Below are 26,187 nucleotides of genomic sequence, written 5' to 3' on the forward strand. Positions count from 1 at the left end.
GCAACATGCCTCGATCGTAAAAATAGCAGAAGTCATCTTATGAAAGTCATCAAACAATGCCAGAAGTGATGAAGTCATCATCACTTCTCCTATTGCTTCGATAAAGGCATGTTGCCGAAACATAAGCCCATCTATGTCTCCATTCTCCTGGTTTTTCTCCGAGGAATAAGATTATTACTACCGTCTTATCTATGAGAAATTACAATGAAAGTGCTTGTAATGGCAATGATGCAAACAAACCAACGTACGAACGGAGAGGTCGTTGGGCCAGACGCTCCATCTGGACCAGCACGCATCACGACGTCTGTCCCAGTGATCGCACTTGTAACCCGGGTCTTAAACACGGCCTCCCAAAATCAACAATGTATTTCCACGAGATCTAATGCTACGATTACAGACAGGCTCCACCGGTGCGGACCTGAAAAGAAGTGAGAGCAGACGACCCGGCAGTGTCGCTGTACTTCCGGACCGGACCGGCGCGCTCACTGATTGAGGCACACGTGCGCCCGGCTCTGGCACGAGCCGTGGGACAGGCGCTGCGCCGCGGCTAGCGGCTTTCAGCTCCCGTGCAGCTGATAAAACGCATTCGTTTGCGTTCGTACGGGTCGTGCTGCTCTCGTGAGCAAGCAGGTGCATTTCTGGACGTAGGAACCTATGGTAGTGGACGTCGCTGTTGTCCGCCCGTGATAACAAGGGACCGGTGACACGCGGCGGGCCCACACGATCACGCAACCACCACGACAGGCGCCGGCAGCTCCCTTCTGAGAGGCACATGACGGTCAGCTGCGCACGAGCTCTCAGAAGGCGCTGATCCCGCGAAGGCTCATCAGAAGGACAGGGAGAAGGCAGCCGAAAGACTTAATGTATCCGTCTCGGGTATGTCTCTGTATCCGTCTGGCGCAGTTCCATAGTGGACCCTTCGTCTGAAGCTGCTGCCTTCGCAGGAGAAATCGAGCGGGCTTCCGATGTCACAAGGTGAGAAAGTACGCACATGACAAGAAACGGCACTCATTCGGTAGGTAACATGGTGGTAAGGAACTGGTGCAATACTCTCTTTAAGTGCACTTACTCTTTAAGTAAGTAAACTAGTGCACGTTTGGCAATATCCAAGGCACGTACGACATCGTAAGAGGCGAAGGACTCAAGCTGCCCAGTATGTACACTATATCACAGGCCCTGACGAGTTGGGTAGCATATACAGTATTTTTATCAACGTTTTTTTAGATGAAGTGAACATATCGTGCCTTGTGCGTGCATGCGTGCAAATACATTTTTGAAAGGTTGGTACAGATTGAGTTTGTGAGCATGTGATCTACCCATGCTTACAGCGGCGTTTACTTTGTCAGCGTGGGTAGAAAAGCCCTTGTGCTTTTTCGTGGTATTTGAATAGCTTAATGATGTTGTATGATGAATTACATTGTAAAGGAAAGCATTTCGATCTCTGCATGCAGTGGTTGATCCGATTTATTGTGTGCATATTATTTTGCAATATCAACATTTTATGGGATTCTCCTCTGTATCTGTCAGCACGAAGCACCCACAGTTTCCACGGACATTGTGACTATTGTGCGCGAAAACCAGGAGCGGTATGTAAAACCTATATGTGACTTAGTTCAACTCTACAGCAAGCGAGTTCTACTTATGCGCAGTTTTTGCACTTACGTGACGTGGGGTCCATTAAAACAAGGGAAACACCGCCTCCATTGCTCAGTTGCTGTGATACGAGACTTTGGAGTTCCAACAAACAATTTCATGTGTTTTTACTGGTCACGTACCCCTTGGCGGAGAAGTTTTTTAATACCATGTTAAGGATGTTCAGTTGAGGGTGGCTATCACCTCGGAAAGAAATGCTGAACCAAAGTGTAAAAACGCCTAATCATGCAATTCTGAGAACTGCCAGGAAGCATATGCTTTGAAACAACCGCTGTCCCTGAATATGCGGCAGCATCTTTCATTTTGTCGGTTTTATTATTTGGAGACCCCTGAAGACCGGCTGGGTCCTCTTTTGAAATAACTAATATAGTGAAAAACCTGATTGCTCATAGTCAATTAGTGTTAATAAAATAGACCTTCTAAAGCAAAGGCAAAACTTAGTATTCTAATTTCTAGGCGCCCAAATCAGGGCAACACACCGGAAAACAACACTTTTCTTCTTCTTCTTTTTCGTCTTCTTCTCAGCTGATACCAGATTATTTTCGAAAATAAGCCGCAAATGATGAGATGGACACTGTTCATGTTACAGCTGCGCCAGTAGTGGTCCGTGATTGGTGATAAACATATCCAATAACATGCTTTCTAAGCGTCCAGTGCTACCGAGAAAGCAGATCGAAGACCAGCTGCTGCTCGAACGCCCACAGCGGACCAGCCAGGACGAGGCGATCCGCGCCGGCTTAGTCCCTGCTCGTGGTTGTCACTCCGAGACACAGGCACTCCCAGCGGGGCTGCACCTCAAGCCCGTCCTCCAGCCCGTGGCGTCACTCGTCCGCTGTCGCGACGTGCCCGGGTGACGGCGGGTCACTGACGTCAGACGGTCGCCGTCGCTGATTGGCCGACCGCCGCGCTGACGTCAAGCCTAGCTGACGGCGGCGCCGGCGGCCAGCTCCCGCTTCTGGCGCTCCTCCAGGTTGCGCATGGCGCGGTTTCGCCGGCGGGCGTTCAGCTTCGCCTACAAACAGGCGACGTGAGGATGCGCAAACATGGACTGGTGCGCGGCCGTGACAGAGCTGGTGGCCACAGGGGCCGCTGAGGGTGAGGCGTCAGGAGCAGCGACCGTGCGGCTGTGACAGCCGACCGCGCGGCTGTGACAGCCGACCGTGCGGCTGTGACAGCCGACCGTGCGGCTGTGACAGCCGACCGTGCAGCTGTGACAGCCGACCGTGCGGCTGTGACAGCCGACCGTGCAGCTGTGACAGCCGACCGTGCGGCTGTGACAGCCGACCGTGCGGCTGTGACAGCCGACCGTGCAGCTGTGACAGCCGACCGTGCGGCTGTGACAGCCGACCGTGCGGCTGTGACAGCCGACCGTGCGGCTGTGACAGCCGACCGTGCGGCTGTGACAGCCGACCGTGCGGCTGTGACAGCCGACCGTGCGGCTGTGACAGCCGACCGAGCGGCGTTGATAGCCGACCGAGCGGCGGTGACAGCCGACCGAGCGGCTGTGACAGCCGACCATGCGGCTGTGACAGCCGACCGCCGCCAGCTGATCGTTGTTGCTAAATACACCATTGCGCACCCGATCAGGGATTATGGTACTTGCAATGACTCGGACGTAGCAATCACTAGGCTGTCTTTTAATGATAGCCATTTCGCAAGATGTGACGTTTTGCGGCACCTTAAATAATACTGCACATGTTCAGAAGGGGGGTGGCACTTGATGTTTTTTAAATGTCCCAGCTATCAATAATGTCTGATTAGAACATAAGCCCCCAGCAACGAACGGGAACAATCATCTCAACATGCCCAGAATTAGCTAGCGTAGGATCCACCAAATCGCTTTGGAAAATCTCGTCTTGTTTCCAAGCGTTGTTTTGTTTTACTAATACCGGGACCATTTCACACAGCCGGCAAGCCAGCCTACATGGATAAGGCCGTCACATTGGGCGCCGACCACGCCGGGGGCGCGATACGGCCGGGGGGGGGAGGGGGGAGGGGGGGTGCTCCCAGCGGCTCCACGGGCTACGGTGCCCCATTATCGACCAGCGGAGCGCGCGGTTCGCGTGCCCGCAGGCGGTTAACCAGCCGGCTCCGGACGGCCGGGTGCGTGTCGCTTTCCGCTGTTGCGAGATTGAGGCGTAGACAGAACCTAACAAGGTTAGATAGACACACATTCGAGATTGTCTTGGAGGCGCCGTGCCCTTACCTCCAGGTCTCCACGGATTTTGTCTGCCTGTCGTTCCTGGCCGCGCATGAAGTGATCTACTTCCGTCTCGTGCTGTTCGCGCATGTTGTCCAGGTCCTCTGCGAATGCGGATTCAGATCAGTCAGCTAGTGCTGGGAACGGACACACACGCACACAGTGATGCATAGTTTGTTGCAAAACACTACTAAGATTTCGACCCGCTCCACATATTCCTTCGTGACTCGTTAGGAAATGTGTGCGTTTGCGCGTGACATTTCTCTTTCTCTCTCTCTCTCTCTCTCTCTCTCTCTCTCTCTCTCTCTCTCTCTCTCTCTCTCTCTCTCTCTCTCTCTCTCTCTCTCTCTCTCTCTCTCTCTCTCTCTCTCTCTCTCTCTCTCTCTCTCTCTCTCTCTCTCTCTCTCTCTCTCTCTCTCTCTCTCTCTCTCTCTCTCTCTCTCTCTCTCTCTCTCTCTCTCTCTCTCTCTCTCTCTCTCTCTCTCTCTCTCTCTCTCTCTCTCTCTCTCTCTCTCTCTCTCTCTCTCTCTCTACCTCTCTCTCCCTCTCTTTCCTCCTGTTCTCCTTGCGCGTCAGTTCTACTCTCCTTTCCTCTCCTCCCTGCCTTGCCTGCCACTTCGCCAGTCGGGCGAGGCGTCCCTGTGTTTGAGCTCATCCCCGCAGATCCTCTCCTGTCCCCACGGCTCTTCACATACGCGCCGAAATGCTACTGCCGCGGCGAGGCTGCGGCGACAGGCTCTGCCATCCGCCTGACACTAGCTGACCGGTCGGGACCTCTCCGGAGGCCTGACACTGCCTGACGGCCGCCGCCGAGCTGTCCCCACAGCCTGCGGCCATCCCTCGGAGACCCGACCCCCGAGACCTCTCCGGAGGCCTGACACTGCCTGACGGCCGCCGCCGAGCTGTCCCCCACAGCCTGCGGCCATCCCTCGGGGCCCTGCCCCCGGGACCTCTTCGGAGGCCGGGTGCGGTCCGGCAACCATCCAGTCGCCGCCTGATCCACCCCTCCCCAGGATCGGCCCCCGGTTCGCGCAAAGGCCTGCTCTGCGCTGGGAGCAACCACAACCGGGTGTAACTGGGGCTGCTGGCTCGCTTGTGCAAGGAAGAGTAGCTGAAATATGGCGCAATCTTGCCGAGCTGCTTTCTTTTCTTAGCGGCAGTGTTTCAGGAGCATCGGTCGTATCTTTATTCCAAAAGGGACCAATGCTGAACGATGCACACAGTGATACCCTGCACCTGTGTTGTTTTGCTCTACGCCACTTTGGTGAATCATACTTTCTAACCGTACGCACCTCGGCGAGGAAAACGATATGCCCTGGCGAAGTTGCTCCGCTGGGGTACGTTATCAATGAATGGGCTTACCCTGATTGTGAATGGGCTTACATTTACCGTTGAAGGGCGCTCCACATCCCCGTCCCGGCGTGCTGAGAGGTGTGGCTATTGATCCGACCCACTAAGCTCCTTTCCTGATGCCTATGCATAATTCAACGCGGCTCTCGCTCAATTGGCCAGCCCGCAGCCGGCGACACCAGCTTGGAGAGGGGATTACCAGGAATCCGCCATTCGCTGGAGCTCGAGCGCCCGCCGCACGGTAGAGGTGCGCTCCGTCCACCAGCTTGGAGAGGAGGAGGTGCGCTCTGTCCACCAGCTTGGAGAGGGAATTACCAGGAACCCACCATTCGCCGGAGCTCGAGCGCCCGCCGCGCTATAGAGATGTGCTCTGCACACCAGCTTGGAGAGGGGAGTGCTAGGAGCCCTTCATCGGCCGGACCTCGAGCACCCGTTGCGCTGTAGAGGTACGCCCTGTCCACCAGCTTGGAGAGGAGGAGGTGCGCCCTGTCCACCAGCTTGGAGAGGAGATTACCAAGAACCCTCCACCGGGCGCAGCTCGAGCGCCTGCGCTGCTTTAGAGGTACGCCCTGTCCACCAGCTTGGAGAGGAGATCACCAACAACCCTCCACCGGCTGCAGCTCGAGCGCCCGCGCTATGGAGATGCGGTATGTCTCCGGAATGAGGCCGTCTGGGAACGAAACCACAGGCGGCCCAGTTGGCCGCTTACTCAGTCACTATAATCTTGAGAGGAAAAAAGGCGAGTTGGGACCACTTTGATGAGCTCGCCATTGTATCACACCGCCGAATGCCAAGGTAACGAACTCATTGCTCTTCGTTCTCTGCAACTCTTGCGACCCTGCTTCTGTAACTCTGAAGATGAACGGGTGATGACTGGAAATTTTCACTTCGATGGAAGTCGGCTAACTGGTGACAATACAAAGTCCAAGGGTGACGCTGGGCTCATATCTCTGACGTTACGTAATTCACATAATTCTTCAGCTGTATTACTGCATTATCCTTAAATCATGTTCATTTTAAAATGCAAAGCTGATATATTCTAGTCAGCATTTCATATATCGCATCATTAACATGCGCGATTAGATCATCACTACACTATGACCACTAACTCATCATCACTCAAGGCTACCAGTTCACTGCAATTTGCAAGATATGCCTTGTCAGTGACGCGTGACTGACAAAACAAGCCATCACGCTGTGATCACTCCTCTGATCTGACGAGCGGACCATCCGCCACGTGGTCTCCCTGTCGCAGGACACGGAGGCGGCGGCTGTCCGGCGGTTTCCGAGCCGATGCACGCGGTGGCGTGCCGGCGCAGGGTGCGGTGTGGGGTCGCCGGTCAACAAGGCGGCGGCACACGAGCCGACTATAACCTGGGGCGGGGCCTCCGTCCGCCGCCGGCTGACCGCGGCAGACCATAACCCCGGGCAAGGGCTTCCGTCCACCGCCGGCTGACCGCGGCAGACCATAACCTCGGGCGGAGGCCTCCGTCCGCCGCCGGCTGACCGCGGCAGACCATAACCTCGGGCGAGGGGCCTCCGTCCACCGCCGGCGACACACGAGCCGACCATAACCTCAGGCGGGGGCCTCCGTCCGCCGCCGGCTGAGACCATAACCTCAGGCGGGGGCCTCCGTCCGCCGCCGGCTGACCGCGGCAGACCATAACCTCGTGCGGGGGCTTCCGTCCGCCGCCGGCTGACCGCGGCAGACCATAACCTCGTGCGGGGGCTTCCGTCCGCCGCCGGCTGAGACCATAACCTCAGGCGGGGGCCTCCGTCCGCCGCCGGCTGACCGCAGCCGATTGTGTGCCAGTTCCGACCACGTGACCCACGCGCCGACCGCCGAGCTCGGAGCATTGCTGGCCGAGCCGGCTCGACAGCAACGCTCCATCACCCAGGCCCGAGCAGCGGCCCGCTGCGTCGAATCCACCCGGGACCTGCCTCGGCGCGCCAGTGGCGCGGGTTCGGGAGCGGGACTCCGCGGGCTCCCAGCGCCGCGGCCGCCGCCGCCGGCCACTGGGGACCATTGCTGGCGGCGGGCGGCCGTGTCAGGCGTGGCCGCGGACCGTGCGCGGACGCAGCCGGTTCTCCGTAGCGGTGATGGAGTGCGCGCGCTCACGCCGCTCACTACGGAGAGACGTCTGGCGGCTCGCTCTCACAGGGGCTGTTGAAGTTGGCAGCTCGTCCGTCACAGGCGAGCACCGTGCCCGGTGGCTGCAGGTCATGACCTTTGGTGCTCCGGCGAGCTTGCCTACAGGCTGTCACGTTATTTATCGACGTGTCCTGCTAGCCTTCCCTTTTTGTGTGCCATGACATGCAATAATTGGCTGTCACTATCTCAATTAAAACGGTGGCATGCCAATTATTGAATGTCGTTGCAAGATAAGTAGATTGTCCTTAGTTTGTCCGAATGTCTTGTCCGTAAATTAGAACATAAAATCCATTCAATGCCAAAAGCGTACCATTGATCATAATACTGAGCGTCAGATGTGCTTCGCACATGGCCGTTCCCCTGCATCAAGCTTGACCTCGAGGGTGATACTGGAGAAACAGCTTGATCTCGAGGGTGATGCTGGAGAAACACCCCGAAGTGCATCGATCATGCATTATTGTTTTAATTGTATAATACGAGCATAACGTTAAGTTTATTTTCTTCTCTAATGACCTTTACCGGTGACTTTTACCTGTTCAGGAACGCACTTGAAACATTACAAGTATATTAGGTTCCGACCGAGTACTGTCCAAGAACACGACCAAGGCGCTGTGTTGTTTTGGCATTTTCCCGGACATTTATCGCTCGAAACGGAAGGCAACGTCAACAGCTATGCCATCACACGCAATTTTGCGCTCGCTTTGGGACTCATTGCACTGCATCAACACTTCCCTAGGGATGGGAACTGAAGATCGCTTCGCACACACGTCGTCGTCCGAGTGTTATTGGGCGAAAATTGAGTCACAAGATCGTGACATCAAAATCTGATTACTCTCCAACGTGTGTGGGATTGGAGTCGCTGATCCCTGACTGCCGGGTACGTTCGGATCACATTACGGTCGCTGATCCCTGACTGCAGGGTATGTTCGGATCAAATTGCGGTCGCTGATCCCTGACTGCAGGGTACGTTCGGATCAGATTGCGGTCACTGATCCCCGGCTACGGGGTGCGTTCGGATCACATTGCTGTCGCTGATCCCTGACTACAGGATACGTTCGGATCAGATTGCGGTCGCTGATCCCTGACTGCAAAATACGTTTGGATCAGGTGGTTCGCGATCGACTTTTGCTCACGCCTCTGCACCAAGGCCTAGCGTTCACTATGTCACACATTGTCACAGCCTGGTTGCGAACAAATGGTTAACAATTGTTGCCTCGCAGCCCTTATCCCCTGTCGTACGGCGGCACCATGTCGACGGATCAGCCAAGGCCCTTAAGGGTGCAATCACCACTGTGGTCGTAACAGCCCTTTGCGGATGGATTTGCCACCGTATGAAACTCTTTTGAGCACTGGCGTGACTTTATTATCAAATGTCCTTATGGAGGTACTTTTGTATTGCTTTGGTGATATACAGGCTCCCTCCGCTCACACTCATGTCATCGGAAATTCACAACCAGGCTATGGCACCAGCTCTGACCTTATTACCCACACGTTGCTGTATTGTTCTTCCATCTCTCCTTTTGCTCCCCAGAAAATTCCCTTTCGCCTATGCCTATTCATGTTCACGTGCCTGTTAAACTAAAGGCCCCTCCCCATACGCCTGCCCGCCCCCTCTTTCAATCGGTGATATGTGCATTGGACCTCGGCCAAGAGAACGGTCGTGCTCACCTTTGAACTGCTCGTAAGACAGGCCGAAGATGGCCTCGTTGGAGGGCATCGGGGCCATCTCCTCCGCGGTCAGCGGTGGTGGCGTCTTGGCCCTTGGTCCGTTCGCCTGTCGGGAGCGTACCAGGTCAGTCAAATCTTCTTACTCCAGGTCAGGCTGCCATGGTTATGGCCACCTCAGACAGCTTTTGCGGAGAAAAGTAAAACTGAGGCAGCACGTCATACCAGCAACGCAAGTGGTGACGGCAATAACCGGTCAACCGTTGCCAAGAGAGAAACAACTAGAGCTTGACATTGACACACACCTTAAACCATCGGGAGCCTAACAAGGTCTGCTCTTCCATCTTTGTTTATCGCCTATAACCAACATCGCGATAGCCCATCCATACGCGTTACATTTATCTTCATCCGAGAGAGCGGTGGAAGCGATGGGTAGTGGGCGCCGAGATCCAGCGCTGCACAATCATTTATTTCTCAGACGGATGCTGCTTCTCACCTGAGTTTAAAGGTAGGGACATTATCTATGAGGCGCACTACCACCTAAACTGCAAGCACTACCTGTCGGGGGCGTTCTGATGCCCATTGGGAAATGCTCTTTGCCAGGAAAACATGATATCGACCGAGGGATGGGATCCCTGCACCGTCACAAACCTCGGGGCAGGTTAGGTCACGCGGCAGCTCTGCCACGGCGGCAGGCAGCCAAGTCACGCAGACCGCGCTCCCCTCCCTGCCGCCTGTACTGTATCACTGACGATCTCCTCCCCTCCCTGTCGCCTGCCCCGCCTCACCGACTGTCTCCTCTCCTCCCTGCCGCCTGTCGCGCCTCACCGACTGCCTCCTCCCCTCCCTGCCGCCTGCCCCGCCTCACCGACCGTCTTCTCTCCTCCCTGCCGTCTGCTCCGCATCACCGAATGTCTCCTCCCCTCCCTGCCGCTTCCCCCGCCTCACTGACCGTCTCCTCCGTTTTCGCCACCTCCGAGTCGCTGACGCCCTGCATCATCATGGCGTTCAGGTCCTCGTCGTCGGCGCTGACGCCTGCGTCGATTGTCGACGTCCACATCGGCACCCCAGATCTCCTTGGCCTAGGCAGAGAGGCGCCAGAAGGTCAGTAGGAAGCGGCCAAGTCATCAGGTGACAACAGCGGCGTTTCAGAGCGTCACCGCGAGAAACGGTGGTGTCTGGGAGAGCTGGCGAGGAAGAAGTGAGCGAAGGCTGCCGCAGTGGACGGCGGTGGGAGGCGGTGACGGCGGTGGGGGAGGGTGACCTGGCGGTGAACTCTGTCGCTGAGAAGAGCAGCGGTGGGTAGGCGTATCTCCCTTGCCCGCGTAAGTGGGGAGCAGTGATCAGTAAGTGTTCCCGGAGCAGACGGTGTCGGCGGAGAGCCCGCCAACGGGGACACCAGACACTTATTGATCACCTTGGGGCACGTCCCCTCCCCCTCTCCTATCCTCCGCAGGGCGTCTGTGGGGAGTGTCGCGGTGCTGCCAGCCACTTATCCGTGTCGTCCCAGTCGTGGGGGGGGGGGGGGAGAGGCGGACCCCTGTCACTGTCTGGGTCACTCGGTCACGGTCGCGACCGGATGTAATCGGGGGAGATGACGACGTGTCAGCAGCACTGCAGGCTGCAGGCGGGTGGCCGCGTCGTCCGCAATGCGGAACCATAAGGCGTCCACATACCTGGCCATTGTACCCGGCCCTGTTCGCCCTTATTGTCACGAGCGACCAGAGCTTCGAATCAGGCGCCTCGGCAGCGCATGCCTACACTACTGCGCGAGCGCTCCCCGCTCTAGAAAGGCCTGGGGTCCGGACTGACGGGCCCTGCGACGCTCCAGGTCAGGGTCAAGGTGTCGCCGGCGCCGCGCGAGCTGGCGGCGGTGACGCCGCACCTGCCGCACCACGCGGCTGCCGGTCAATGCCAGGGCGCGATTGAATCTCGGCCGACAATTGAGCTATCGACTATGTCCGCGGGCAGGCGGGGCACTCTGTTACCGACAGCCGCAGTGGATGGTCCGACCTGGATGGCGGACGCGCTGAGGACGTGCGGACGTGGACTGCAGGCAATTCGAGAAGCCCGCGGGAGTGTGTTGATAATGAATTCGCGCGTCGTGAGCAGGCAGGGGTGGTAAAAGCGTACTTTTTGTCGCCGACGAAATTTCTAGAGGCAAAATAGCCGCCAGCGGCGCGATGCGGTGCCATATGACATATAAAGGTACTGAAGCTTATGCCCAGCATCGTCATCAGGAGGAATCAGCATATCACCGATGGCCTCCTTCATCACCACAGTTTTCAATATCATGCACATAGCTTAACGCTCCTTTTTACCATCTCCTTCAACTGCTGTTGCTTGGAAAGCAGGCGCACCCACCCTAGACTTTGGGATAGCCAAATCACAGCAGCAGCCTTCGTTCACCCTCGGAACTTGCCGGGGCCTCACATTTGTTGTTGTCATTGAGGCTTTACGAGGCACTCAGCTGCTGAGTCTATATCGCGTCGCCTACCTCTCACCCTGACAGGAAGGGCGGGCACCGCGGGAAATGGAACCCCGCACCTCTTGTTTCCCAGGCGTGTAGTGGTTAACGCAGACGCGTTAACAGTGGTTAACGCGTCTGTTAACAGTGGTAACAGTGGTTAACGCAGACACGTTAACCACTACGCTACCGGCACGCTGGGGGTCTCACAGATCTCGGCTGGCTTTGCTTTCCTCGACCACGAAAAAAACGACAACGAAAGAGCTTGATAGCCAGGGCAGCAGAAAATGCATGACAGAGTTCGAACCGGTAGTAGGCAGCACTGGGGATGGCGTCCAATATGCAGACCTCCTTGAGGTCATACCCCCTTTTGAAAATTACATGTGCGCTTCAAGCATCATTTCTACGGTCATCAAACTATCCACCATACCTCAGGCATGCTCCTAGGCTGGCGCGGCATGTATTACCCGGTGGGCGCCTTTCGCCGTGTTCCAACAAGCAAATTGTATTTAAATTTGACAATAACTTTACATCAGGCTGCTAGTTCTTTCTGAACAACATAGTCGCTGTGACAGGAGGGGAGGGGGGGGGGAGGGGGGGTGGGAGGACGATGCGAAACCCCCTCCCTAAGGATATCTGAGGATACCAGTCCAGCATATTGCGCACTCTCGCTCAAATCTTTGGTAGCCTCTGGGGCATCTATTGCGCGTGTGTTAGCACCAAAAACGTGTCCCACGCAATTCTGGTTTCGGAGTAGTGATGTTTTATTACGAACATCGCGAGACGATCCAAGGCCAGCTGGGGTGGCAAGCGGCAAGCGACGATTCTGCGGACCGCGCGCGGAGGGCTGACGCTGTCACGTTAACGAAGCCCTACATTATACATGTAAGCTGGAAATCAGTGTCCTAGAATTGCCAACCTTGGGTGTAAAGCAACACTCTATAAGGAGGAATTTTGCACTCCTTGTCCCCATATTTCATGTGAATTTTTCACTCCTGCCTGATATTGTCTAATCGCACACGCCAAACCCACATTTTCCTGTCTGAGGTTTTCATATGTCATCTAAAATCGAGCTCACTTGAAGCCATCAGGCACAAACAAGGCTCCACAGAACCTGGACACCTATGGCTAGGTCCCACCTCAAGTACATCTGAATCATGTCTATGTATGCACAGAGCGAGGGCACCAGATACCTTCAAGCCCAAGAGCCCCAGCGACTCCAGCCGCTTGCGTGCATCAAGTTTGGTTTGTTTACAAAATGCGTCATGATCGGCGGCTGAGTGCCAAATGCATGGTCCCCATCCCCATCTTTCTTAGTCTCACCATCACGCCACGAAAGCAGAGCCTGGTGCAAACACCAGCAAAGCCTGGTAGATAACTTTACTGCACGTATTTCTTTAGCCCGAAGAAACTTGACCACTTAATAGCATCACTCCCGAAATGCAGGAGTGAAGAATGCCAGAAATGTCTTTTAAATAAAATTTGCGAGATAAATATCACCGTTTGAGCTCCCATGTTCACAGGTTTTGAGTCAAATCAGCTGATTCCAGACTTTTGCCAAAAAGTATTAGTTTTTATATTTATTTAAATTATGTTGTTTTTCTTGGCATCATACGAGTGTGATACCACTCTGCAAAATGCTCCAACTGCAAACTTGCACAAATTTTATACATAAATTGGATTAATTCGCCAGCCGCCCGAACGCGTTTGATGTACACCCAGCACTGAACAATTCACAGGAAATGAAGGAAACGATTTGAAGCACGGAACTGATTTTTACCGCCATTTTTGCCTTGTTTAACCCTCAGTTAGCCGTGTTTTGGTTCATAACGGTGCTCGATAATAATCAATCTAAGCCTTTCCAGTGTCCACCTCACCAGGCTACCTTATGCTGCCATACTTAGCTTTGGGACAGACCTGAAGCAGCTAATACAGAAGTGCTTAATGGCAAAATTCTGCCCTATGCCCTATATGCGCTACTGCCATATATGGGCTACTCTAAATTAGGTTAAGTTGGTTAATTGCAGGACAAGTGACAATAATAATTGTTCAAGAATCAGTGACTCACAAATGCTGCTGTGATGCATTTATTAGATAGGATGAGATGAAGTAAAGCCTCTTTAGGCTAGGCATAGTGAGCCTACTTCCATGGAAATATGCATCAGTATCTTGTAAGAAACAGTGAAGAAATGTACGTTTTTCCTGACCCCATCTTAACAGAAGCCAGAGGTATGTTTATCGTGTTTCACTTGGTGATGGGCTGATGTGTAGGAGTCTAAGGTTTTTTGTTTGAGTGTTTTATGCTTGTTGAATGTTCTGTTGTTGTTTTGTTGTTGAATTCCTTTGCTTTGCTTTGTGTTAAAAGATGCTGTGAAGGTGAAGTGGAAAGAGCAGCATCATAATTACTGGTGTTACACAGTTTTATGTTTATTACACTGTTATGAAATTATTATGCTTCAGTGTATTCTGTTTCACTTCAATGACCTAAGATGTTAAAAAACAAAAGAGTTTTGTCAGGTTCATGGCATTACGTCCATACCAACTTGAAATGTATGTCTGTGTTTGCTGAAGCATCCTTCACTAGCCCATAAGTTCCATCTTTTGTAAATTGATTTTTTTCACTCTAGCACGGTCTTTTTGCGATGGAGTTTTCGCTCCCACCCTGGTTCAAAAGCGATTCTAGCTCACTGTACGAAAAGCGTTGCTTGTTTGTGCGACGGAATATATTACCATGCAGGCATACTATCTGTGTATAGAGAACTCAAGTTAATTTTTGCTGAGAAAGCTGTGCTATTTCGTTGTGGCTGTTTCCAAAAGGTTCTGCCAACAGGATTTTTGGGCACCAAGCTTCTTGCGAAAACATACATTTTGTCGCCAACCTTGTCGAACAAGTCAGACAAATTTAACCACCCTGTGAGCAGGAAACCAAATGCAACAAGAAATCCTAGTCGCGGGGAAAACGCCCAAAATGGCATGTAGCAAGCACAGTAATTATTGAACAGCGTTGGACACCAAGTGAATGCATTTCACACGAGGCGCACGGACCCACCTTGAGCTTGATCAGACGGATTCGCTCCTGACGCAGCGCCAGAGATGTCTCTTTGACGCGTTTGTTGACCTGCGCCAGATCTTCCATGATTGTTGTCGTCAGTACCTGCAACACACGCCATATGGTCTAGCACTCGTGACGGGACTCAAAAGGTCGGCATCTACATAACTTTTAGTAGCTTTTACACACCTGCTGAAAAGTTTGCTAACCTTACCTCTGACTAGCTGATAACAAAAACACTAATTTCAAGTATACGCTGTCTGAGAACGATGAGCAAAGTTGCTGGGCGCGGTGTCAGCCTCGGTGCTGTCGCTGGGGCGTCGGATCACTGAAACGTCCCATCAGGCTGCTGTTAACAGGATACTAGGATACGTAATTCCCCAGATGATTCTGTAGCTTCGCACGTAGCCGCATATCTGCCCACCAGTTCAAAGGAAATGCACAGAAATGCACTAACTCGCCCGGACCGATGTCAGGTAATCGTTCATGACTTGACAATATAGAATGGCGACCGAACATCCCAATCTCCGGCAAAGGTGCTGCGGACTCGGCTGTTACGAAACAGCCTACGTTTTTCCTCAAACATGCTCACTATTCCCATGCCTTTATTCTTGAGCATGCTCATAATGTCTTTGCGCTAGCATGCAAAGTCTCTGACGCCCGAAGGCTGTGCGATTCTGCTCAGGAACTATAAAAACCAGGAGCGTACAGGCGCGCGACAGCGCAGAACACCCCAGGAAACCGTGACCAACGTCACGACTGCGGAGGGCCCGAAACGATCGACGAGATTAACGCGGCCTTGCCATCGGTGGTGTCCATGAACGTAATGAACCTCCGGCTCGCTGGACTCAGTCGCCAACAGTACTGCGTCGCTCAGAATGCATGAGCGGGGCGACCATATCATTCCGCCGCAGGCGCGGGCAGCCATATCATCCCTCCGCAGGCACGGGCGGCCACCACGTCGTCGCCGCGGCTGCTCCAATATCTACAAGGGCGCCCTCTGCGGGGCCGCTGCTGACCAGCGGCGCCCGCGGGCATTCAGCGGGGGTCACGGCCGCCGGCTGAGGCGTCCACGATGCATTGACGGCGCCAGTGGCGCGGGACGTGGCCGTCTTTTGAGGCCGACGGCGCGACGCTGCGGCTCGCGAGGCGATCGGTCGATGCCGGTAAACACGCCGACATCAACAAACCCACGGGCGGACACGGCCGCGCACACGCCCGCACGCGGCCGGTGCGCGATCGGCGGCGCTTCGCAGCCGGTCGTCGTCTTCATGCGCGGCGGTCGAAGTCAGCGGCGCTGGACGGTGATCCCGCGTACATGCGACGAGGCAGCCAATCGCACACGTGAGCTCAAAGGCAATCGCGCAAGGATCGATGTTCGACCGCCGTTCGGGCGATCATGCATCTGCGCGGCGCGAGGCAGCCAGACAGCACTAAGGGTGGGAGCATGAATGAAGCGCCGCCTGCGGGCGTGTTAACTTAGGAACTACGGCGGGAACCAGCGCATGGCTCTGAGGGCTATTGCCTGCTGCCATTGTGTGTATTTTTAAACACCATTCATGTCTTCAGCGGTGGGCTGGTCGGCTGTTGGTAGCTTCTTTGAAGTGCCACTGATCAGGACTTCTTTGAGCCTATGGACGATCAATTCTTCATGCGAAGTGAATCACTAAGCTTCAATACTTCGCCTAGCTTCACTTAACTTAACTGTGCCGTGCGGCTTTGCCAATTGATTTAAGAAAGTATGACGGCAGAATCGTCTGGGTGATAGCCATTGAGCAAACGGTATGAGCTTGATTATCATGATTGAAACATAACTTGAAGCGTGTTGTTTTCCATTTGGTTTAGGGCATATCCATACACACATCGCAACAAGATTAAAAGCAAAACAAATTGCCTTTAACTCTACTCACTTCTTATAGAGCCAGTCAACAAATTAATTGAAAATAGACTATCTGATCATGCGTTATTTATAGCAAACAGCAGGATTCCACGGGGGAAAATGTGCCAGGTAATTGCCTTACTTTATAAGCACCTAATAATCCATGAGGGTCGATGTCACCAGTTGCGACCAACGGACAACAATCCGTCCCATTAGGACACCAAATAGCTCACTGGCAAAGCAGATCTATTCAGCTGACCGGTCAGAAACGGAACTAAGCGGAGGCAGAATCCAGACATCGCGGGTGCATTCGTTCATGATTTTTTGGTCTCATTTTGGTGTCATCACCTGTCGCGGATCAAAGTATCTGATCACCGTGCGTTTGTAACATAGATTGCGTGGTTTTATTCCGTCATGCCATGACAAAAACACAAAGGAGCATAAATATACCCGGCACATATAATGTATTGTGAAAAACTGAATGGTCGTAAATGCACGAAATAATCAAATTTGCACCTTTCTGTTTGAACTCAAGCGGGCTATCCATTCAACTCACATTTGTCATTAAATGCGTCAGCACCACGGCCTAGATACGGGACGAGACCATTTCCAACGTCGGCCATTAGTGGCACTGAACGAAACCAATTTCGTGTCATAACTGCTGCTCTGGCGCGCCAAAAGCCTGCTAATCGGTGCGCCCAGAAGCTCGACCATCCCAGCTGGCTTACCAAACCCGATGTAAGAGCCCCCAGCGGGCTCAGGCGATGGCGCACGGCGACGAGAGGATCGTCAGTGGGGGTCTCCATGGCGGGATTTGGCGGTGGTTGCAGCACATGCTCCGCTCACAACAGGGCGCCAAGACAGCACTGACCTGGTCAAACCACTGCAGCAGCGCGGCGGCCCTCTTGTGGGTGATCTCATAGCACTGGCCGGCGTGGCTGTGCCGCTCCTCCGACTGCATGTCGGTGAACACGTACGATGTGGCCTGCGGCGCGACAGAGGTAAGCGAGGTCAGGTGCCACTCCAGGTCAGATGTCACCCCAGGTCACACCTCACTGAATGTCAGATGTCACCCCAGGTCGGCTGTCACTTCGGGTCACAACTCACCCCAGGTCAGTTGTCCCCTTAGGTCACACCTCACTCCAGGTCGGACGTCACCTCAGGTCACACCTCACTCCAGGTCGGACGTCACCTCAGGTCACACCTCACTTCAGGTCGGACGTCACCTCAGGTCACACCTCACTCCAGGTCGGACGTCACCTCAGGTCACACCTCACTTCAGGTCAGACGTCACCTCAGGTCACATCCCACTGCAGGTCAGGCATCACCTCAGGTCACATCCCACTCCAGGTCGGGTGCCATCTCAGGTCACACCTCACTCCAGGTCAGGTGTCCCCTCAGGCCACACCTCATTCCGGGTCAAGCGTCACAACAGGTCACGCCTCACTCCAGGTCAGGCAGCACCACAGGCCCCACCTCACTCCGGGTCAGGTGTCACAGCAGGTCGCGTCTCACTCCAGGTCAGGTGTCACCTCAGGTCACACCTCAATCAGGTCAGGTGTCACCTTAGGTCACACCTCACTCCAGGTCAAGCTTGACGCTGGGTCATACACCACACCAGTTCTAACGTAGCAGGTCTAAAATGCTCTCTTATTTCTAGTTATTAGGTAGATGATGTGACTCGGTCAATTTTAATAGCCATAAAATTGACTGAGTCAGACACTGAGGCACGTAGTCCCCTGCACGCGACCGCTGACAGCAGGATTCAGAAAAAGGACAGAACAGGAAAAAGTACCAAACGTTTTGTCGATTGAAGAAGCTTGCACATTTACGTCCCAAAAAGGTGAGGGCGAGTGAAGCTAGTTGAAAATTAGAAACCGTTCGCTACTGCCGGAGTGAGTGGTGCAGCCTTAAAGCATGTTAATGGGATCTCCTAAAACTGAGATCTACTTCATAATTGTTACGTAGTGAAAACATAAAGTCTGCCATGAGGACAGAAATAAAGTCGTAGCACAGAGACAGCTGAGTGATTTGGTCGCTATTGATCTTCATCGCACCCACAGTTGTATGCGCACATACGTTCTGGCGGTTCACGCTCGATATACGCAAGAAATGGCATGAGCATTTGATTTCCAGCAATTTAGGTCCTTAGTTAAAAAATAAGTGGTCTTTGACATGCCGGGGGATGCTGGTGAAATGAGTACATCAATAAATACTTTAGATACATCATTACATGCATTCCCATCGTTCTTCACAAAGTGGTGTTTGTTTCTAGCTAAACACTGAAAAGGCTCGACAGAGGCACTAGCTAGCCGGCTGTGCACACATGCAATGCCACCCACGGTTGAGTTTATTAGGGTTCGTTAGAATAGGCTTCATGTTCTCCTGTTCGGGTCAAGTCTAAAAAACTTTTTCTTGTAATATTTTCGGGTTCTTATTTTTCAGCTTGTTTAACGAGTGACATGCTCATTTGGTCTAGCTCTTAAATTCGTCGCTTGCTCGCCCGTGTGCGGGAAACGAAAGTAACGGAGAGCGGTAATTTTTGTACTAACTCAGACTCGATCCCGGCCAATGACATGGATTGCCCGCTGGATACGAATGATCGCATTGTTCTCACAAGTCTCATGCTCCTGGCTCCACCGCTCACCATCACTCGTGTGCGACCACCTATATTGCAGACTCGTGCTCATTTCCGGCAAACACCTTTGGATCTGGACCTACGAGTCCACCGTCAGCTTGGAGCAGTACCGAACTCTCCCCTCGCACACGGATTGTGAGTCCACCCTGCAGTACCGCTGACACGAGCCGCTGGCGTCTCCCGCTCCTCTTCATGTACCCCGCCCGGGCAGGCTGCTGAGCCGAACACGGGCCCGTTCGGCTCCTACGCGGGAGTCCTCCGGGGACGCAAACACTCCTTTCTGTAAAATCAACGTCCCCTGGCTCTCAAAACAGCGCTAGGCAATCTGTGCCACGCTAGACCTTCGAACCGAAGCTCCGGCCGACAGCACGCCTGTCGCCAAAACCAACACGGAGCGAAAACCGGAGCGCTATCCCGCACCAGGGAGTTCCGTGCAAGAGCTGTCCAGGCGTCTCTCCGTCTCTGACTGCTCTACGCCTGAGGCGTGATCAAAGGCCGACTGTTTCCGTTGCCGAGCTCCGCCACATGAGTGAGGAGGAGGTCCTGGCTGGTCTGGGTGGAAGCACGCATGGCATGCCCGCTGTGTGGCGACATTTGAGGACGGTCGTTGGCAAAACTCCAGCCTCATTAAGTCTGTCACCGTATCATTAAAGACGGGTCTGTGGCAGACGCAGGGACCAGTATGACCATTAGATCTCATTGCAAACGTCTCTCTTCGTATTGACACAGGAGTCATGAAAACTTCTCCAATCATATAATTGGAAGATGAACCTTACATCGTGAGGAATAACAATTTTACGAAGACAGGTGTTTTGTTAGGTGTTTTATTAGATGTTTTACCTGGCACTCATACAAAGCTTCTAAAGACAAACAGCGCTTTCTCATGAAATCCAGGAGGCTCTAAGTCCAAGGTCTTTCGGCATGTGGGGACAATCAGTAATTGGTAAGGAGATTATTTGCAATACCTGCAGCGTGCGGTATTGCAAAAAGACCGGAAGAAGGGCTTAACGGTGAGGTTTTAGATTCATCCAAAATACATATTATTCCCTTAACCTGACGCTGCCATGTCCTATTGAAAATAAGTATACATATGAACAGGAGTATCTTTGACAAATCCTTCAAAGTTAGCTTCAATGGGGAGCACCAAGGCTTACTTCTCGGGATTTGTCCGTGTGTGGCTGACATACGCTTACAGCCGTGATCGAAAGAAACACAAGTGTTGTATGCATGCTCAAACTCGCTTGGAAACTGTTTCTCGGATCGGGGCCCCGGTATCATGTAAGCTAAAAAAAAGTGGCCCCAAATAAGTGGCTCTATTTAAAGAGTTCTTCACAAAGCGCATAATTTAAAATCTGATCATCCGTCTCACCCGATAAATTTGACGGCATTAAGAGAGGGCGGCGGCTCTTGGGTATTTGTTCTTGAGTTTTATTTTGTTGATATACTATATGCACACTCGCATGCCATGGTAGAAGTTGCAAGACGCCTGCTGCACACGTCAGATGCGAGTGAGCCCCTATATGCCATACAGTCATCTACATAGACACAATACACATATCAACGTTGGTGGCATGAAGTGTGACATTACTTCATTGATTAACGCGGGAGGTGGAGTAGGCGCGTGCCAAACGACCGTTACGGGCAACGTCAATGTGTCAGCTGAATTACATTGTCTTTTGCTTCATGTCTGATTTTTCCCGCCTGGCAGATTTACGCATCTGTCTCAGCTTCCGCTTTGTTCTCCATCAGACACAAACACTGCACCAGCTGTGAAATTTTGCGTAAGACACGTCCGAGCGTAGCTGTGGTCTGTCTGCACGCACCCGACCCGGAGTCCTCTACGGCAAGGTAGAGGCGCGGATTACGCTGGTCTGGACATGACACATGCACTTGACACAGCACATGACACATGCACATGACACCGCCGGGTCGGCTCAGACGCCGCCGTGTGCGATGCGTGGCCGGCGATCGTTACGCGCTCCGCTCTACAAATACATTGTCACTAATGCAAAAATGTGAAGGCCGTTGCACGGTACATGCCATTAGTGCTAACGCACTGGACGTTCAACGTTGACTTATATGAATGCGCGATAGTAATGGAGCCGGGCTAACAGCGTCATCCAAACATTTGTTTTTGCAGGGGAAGGGGAGAAATGCGTTCTTTGGGCTTAGCAGAGCGATGATGTAACCTGGATCGTACTTTTATGTACCCAGATACTCCCACCGCTGCGGAGTAACGGCTTTGCAACGGCTTCACTTCTTGATACAACGGCCGCTACGTCTTTGATACGCAGGACAGTAACGGCTTCAGTCAGCATATGGGACCGTAATGGCCGAGTGGTCAACACATTGGACTCCGACGTGGTGGTCCTGAGCCCGAGGCCTGCTTGCGCCATGGCACATGTGCGCTAATATAGCTAATGCAGTCGCTGGGGCTTCTACAAATGGGGCGCGACGTGTACGTCGCGTTTCCCTTTAAAAAAATCGGCATAGCCACACCTCTACAGGTCAACGGGCAGAGAAACCGCTCCTACATTACGCAGTGGTAGTTTGAGCGATGTATGGCACTAATTGGTGCAGTCTTAAATAGCTATTTCTAGCTTCGTTATGTTATCATCATCGCCATCCAGCTTCATTTCGCAACGTTCTGCATGCTGATTAAGAGGTTGCTGACGTTTGTTTCAGCGCTTCAGTAAGCCCACAAAGCCCGACACCGGGATGCTTGAACCTACGTTGGTGCCGTTCCACTTTGCGTTCAGGAGCTACAAATGAATAGCAACATTTTTGGGTTGTAAAAAAAAATCGTAGCGAGGAATGTAAACGGATGACTCGTAATCTGAAGTTTTTGTTTCAGGGCATCCATAACCAAGGAATCCATAACGAAATTATCGCCAAACGCCACCACACTTTCATATCATCGAACTAAAAGGTGAAATTTGTCTATTTCACTGAACAAGTTTTCTGTTGAAATAAAAAAGTTTGGAGTTGGTGAATTTTGCATGCTACGACAGTTGCCACAAAATAACAGCTTTACACGATAAAAACTAATGAATGGCTAGCCGGAAAGTCAGCCACAGCTTATTTGACATAATGAACTGCACGCCATCATTTTTGACGTAAGCGAGGTATTTGCCAAGCCAACTGCTGAACATGAGAGCCAATCCTTAAATAATTCATCGGCTGGGTCCAAGTGCTTCGATTTTAACTTCACGGTAATGGATTTTCAACTCCGACATTTTCATTGGCCAGAAGCCTTTAACTTTTCCACAAACACAACAATCTCCAAAACTAGGCAAGATTAAGACAAAGAGAAAAAGGCAGTGTTAAGGTTTCGTCGAGCTGGGCTATATAAGTGTGGCTGAACAAAGATGAATGTGACCTTTGACGGCCAAATGAGACTGCAGCGGCCAAATTGACCCTTTATGGGCTCCGATTACCTGAGGAACTAAACAGGCTACCACAAAGCAGAAAACCGCGCTGGAGAGAACTTGGAAAACTGAATGGCATGCGTCCTAGTGAACAGCGACAGGTGTGACAAGGGATATGTTATGTCAGGTCAAAGGGTTGAAGGCTATCGTTGTGCTGGCCCGTCTCGCTGCACCAATAATAAAACAACCCACATCAGTTCAAACAGTGAAAGCTGTAAGATAGGCTCCACGAATATTCGAATCAGCTGTTTTCACGATGAATTAAAGAGAATGTTCCACATTTGAATATACTGAAGCAAGCATCAGATATGATGAAGTTAGCTGGCTTGTGACTATAAGTATAATTTTAAGTGGAAAAGACTACTCTAGACAACACAAGTCATCTATTTATTAGGCATGCTCCTCAGTGCGCCAGCGTTTGATTGTGTTATCATACCTTGCACAACATTGATTGAAAGCCAGCTGACGGCCGTTGCATCCAGAAATCGCGGTCACGAACGCGAAATTTGAACGACTCAACGGTTTTTTGCCTTGGTCACCGCGTCGCCAATAAAACGGCGGGATTTGAACAACATTATTTCAATATCATAGATGTCTGGGTGACCTTGATATAGCCGGTACGAAAAAGTCTACATATCTCCATGGGCGCACCGCTCGGAAATGAAAGAGTTAAATAGGGACCGGGTGGCCGGCAAGACACCCTTCGCTCGGGTGGGGGTCAATTTGAACCCACTGAGATCTCGAGAACTAAGAAAGCTAGAAATACCAAATTTACAGGGTATATTTATCTGTACATAAACTCGCTTAGATCAAAGTATGAGGTTTCTAAGTCATGACCTTCAGGTGAAATAAGGTCAAACAAGGTCAAATTCCAGGTTGGTCTTCATAGTGCCCCAGAACCTAGATAACTGTTTCTAAGCAAAAGGTCACAAGCTCATTTACGGTAAGTGACCTTGTTTGACCCTTTGAAGGTCATGGCGACCAGAAATGTACAAGACTGCTCTGAATAAGCGTTGAATTGCATTTGCATTTGAATAAGCGACAAAGATTACGCTAGGGACTATGTTCCTAAAAACAAAATGTCGACCTGTGTCATCTTAGGTCAATGACTTATCCTGACCTCTAAATAGTCAATGGAAGATATCTAATGCGGTTCCTGCTATCAATAAATTCGAAATGAGCACCAGAAAGTATCCCATACAGCAAGCCCTGGAGTCATAAGCAAGCTGGTTACCTTGGTCTGACCTTCATACCTGACTTAGTGCAACGTAATTTGCTCATTCAACATTTGGGTTGCCTAAGAAAGCATCTCAGAGATGTATGGCTTTTTCAAACACTCCGTTGCTGCATCAGATTGAACGATTCCCTAGAAATTGCCTTCGCTGAAACCATGGCCTAACTTTGACCTGCCATAGGTCGTGACATTACAAGGTGCATCTAAATTTTTAAGTCAAGCGATCTGCTATTCGATTGCCTACAGCTAGGCCAATTTTGGCACGGATACGATGCGGTTCGGAAAAGCACTGTGGAAAAACCTTTTGGGGGGTGGGCTCAATCTGACCCCCCTCCCAACCCGAGCGCGTGTTAAGGCCTTAAGAAAAGACAAGGCTGTGAAGTTTACCGATGATTTTAAGATGGTTTTTTCAGTTAAAGCCTCATACAAATGTGAAACGCTCCTTTTAAGGCACTACAAGTTTTTAAACTTTCAAATGTTTCTGTGAATCTTAGTATATTCTGAACACGGACAAGGAGAACGTTGTTTTATCAACTCCATTGACATGTAAGATGAAGACCACATGTGTCAAACTAAACATAAGCTGGTTGTATTAAACGAGACCATTTATAGATATTTCTTCAGCCCATGACTCTAGTTCACCCAAATTGTAGGAAATACTATGCCTGGCAGTCAGCGATGCGCATCGGTGAAGGCGTTGGATGCCGGCTGCCATATTATTGTTTACAGCGGTGCTGTGTGGGGCAAGGCGGACTCAAGGATCATGTCATTCAATAATCATTCATCTTGGATCACGTTAACCTGTGTAAGCCGCGTAAGCTCTGTAGGTACTGTAAGGAAGCCATGTGAGTATTGCAGGCAAGCTTTGTAGGTGCTGTAAGCAAGCTCTGAAAACTCTAAGCAGGTTCTGCAACTACTGCATATTTATGAGCAGGAATGTTGCCAGAACAAATGAGCTTGCTTTGTCGCGCCTGCGTCAGAATGTCAAAATACCACCGAATGTTGGTATTTTGTGGTGCTTTTATTTAATAAGTTTTCAAAAAACTGATAGGAAGAGATCTAGCGTCATATCATAAATACGATCTTGCTTATAACCAGCCAACCGCGATTTTATCAAATTGTGTGTCAAACATGATTTTAAATCTCTGCGACACATTTTTAGCCGGAAGTCGCTGACAAAAGGTGCGCGGTCAGAATAAAAAACACTGAAATTAAAAAACTTTGCACCGTAATCCTTCGTGAGAGCGACTATTGTATGCAATTAAAAAAGGCCATGTCTGGCCACCTTGCAAAGACCAAGACAAAAGTTTAACCTTACTTGAACTTGGGTGACCTGACCATTAGCAATCAGCTAGCCCGACAGTACGGGACTGTAAAATGATAGCGATAAAAAATAATCCAGAACACCCCTTTGGAGTGCATTTACGGTGAGAACTAAGCGTCATTTACCACGTTTAAGTAAAATGTCACCGATGAACCTTGAGAAAAAGTCATGCATCGTGAATGTCAAGGTTATGAGCTTTAAAGTTTCGCAACATGCATAAAATGATGTAAATTCGGACAAAGGACTCACTCGTTGCATTGGAGACTCCAATCGTGATCACATGCACAGCTTGAAACGTGAAGTACTGTCGATGTGACGAATGCCTGCTCGGAAACGTCGTTTTACCGTTACCTCCTGGTATGTTTAAAGCCGATAACCCAGCAAAATAATTTTGAACTCAAAATGCCAGAATGGAAGCCCGCGTCACTGCAATAACGTTGGCGCCTTACCTTGCTGAGGATGTCCACTTCGTCAGGGTTACAGTAGGGGAACTCAATGCCACTGAAATAGCGGTGGCGCCTTACCTTGTTGAGGGTGTCCACTTCATCCGGGTTGCAGTACGGGAACTCCACGTTGCTGAGATAGCGGTGAGCGCCCTCGATGTTCTGGGAGGCGGCTACTAGGTTGTTCCTAGCCTCGGCCGCCATCGTGTAACGGACCTCCAGGCTCCTGCCAAGCCGACGAACGTACCCTGTCTCCTTAAGCAGGCAATGGACTGAATGTATATATAAAATATATATATATTATATATATATATAATATATATATATATATATCTCTCTCTCTCTCTCTCTCTCTCTCTCTCTCCCTCCTTTCTCTCTCTCTCTCTCTCTCTCTCTCTCTCTCTCTCTCCTCTCTCCTCCTCTCTCTCTCCTCTCCTCTCCCTCCTCCTCTCTCTCTCTCCTCTCTCTTCTCTCCTCCTTCCTCTCTCCTCTCTCTCTCTCTCTCTCCTCTCTCTCTCTCTCTCTCGCTCTCTCTCTCTCTCCTCCCCTCTCTCTCTCTCTCTCTCTCTCTCTCTCTCTCCTCTCTCTCTCTCTCTCCTCTCTCTCCTCTCTCTCTCTCTCTCCTTCCTCTCCTCTCTTCTCCCTCTCTCTCTCTCTCTCGCTCTCTCTTCTCTTTCTTTTATATATATATATAAAGCGACTTTA

At 51.6% G+C, this 26,187-nt stretch overlaps 1 protein-coding gene across 1 annotated transcript; it reads right to left on the reverse strand.

Annotated features, from left to right (window-relative positions):
- Positions 1–376: 376 nt before the first annotated feature.
- On the reverse strand, positions 377–25,686 carry LOC119109893 (uncharacterized). The gene is made up of 8 exons (XM_037233644.1): positions 25,489–25,686; positions 17,287–17,400; positions 14,537–14,641; positions 11,518–11,525; positions 9,973–10,102; positions 9,024–9,129; positions 3,860–3,957; positions 377–2,665 (listed from the first exon to the last, which is right to left on the reverse strand). The coding sequence occupies exons 1-8, from the start codon at positions 25,684–25,686 to the stop codon at positions 2,573–2,575; spliced, it is 852 nt and encodes a 283-aa protein (XP_037089539.1). The 3' UTR covers positions 377–2,572.
- Between the last annotated feature and the right edge of the window lie 501 nt (positions 25,687–26,187).

This window comes from Pollicipes pollicipes, unplaced genomic scaffold (genome assembly GCF_011947565.3).
Source record: "Pollicipes pollicipes isolate AB1234 unplaced genomic scaffold, Ppol_2.1 Scaffold_7231;HRSCAF=8579_pilon_pilon_pilon, whole genome shotgun sequence".
Taxonomy (NCBI): Eukaryota; Metazoa; Arthropoda; class Thecostraca; order Pollicipedomorpha; family Pollicipedidae; genus Pollicipes; species Pollicipes pollicipes.

What these genes read in the sequence shown, in the direction of transcription:
- LOC119109893 (XM_037233644.1), bottom strand. Translation starts at nt 25,686, where the DNA reads ATGGCGGCCGAGGCTAGGAACAACCTAGTAGCCGCCTCCCAGAACATC. An exon ending in TGCTGCAGTGGTTTGACCAG is followed by an intron (nt 14,642 to 17,286) that starts GTCAGTGCTGTC and finishes CGTGTGTTGCAG; the next exon opens with GTACTGACGACAACAATCAT. An exon ending in GTCTTACGAGCAGTTCAAAG is followed by an intron (nt 3,958 to 9,023) that starts GTGAGCACGACC and finishes CCGCATTCGCAG; the next exon opens with AGGACCTGGACAACATGCGC.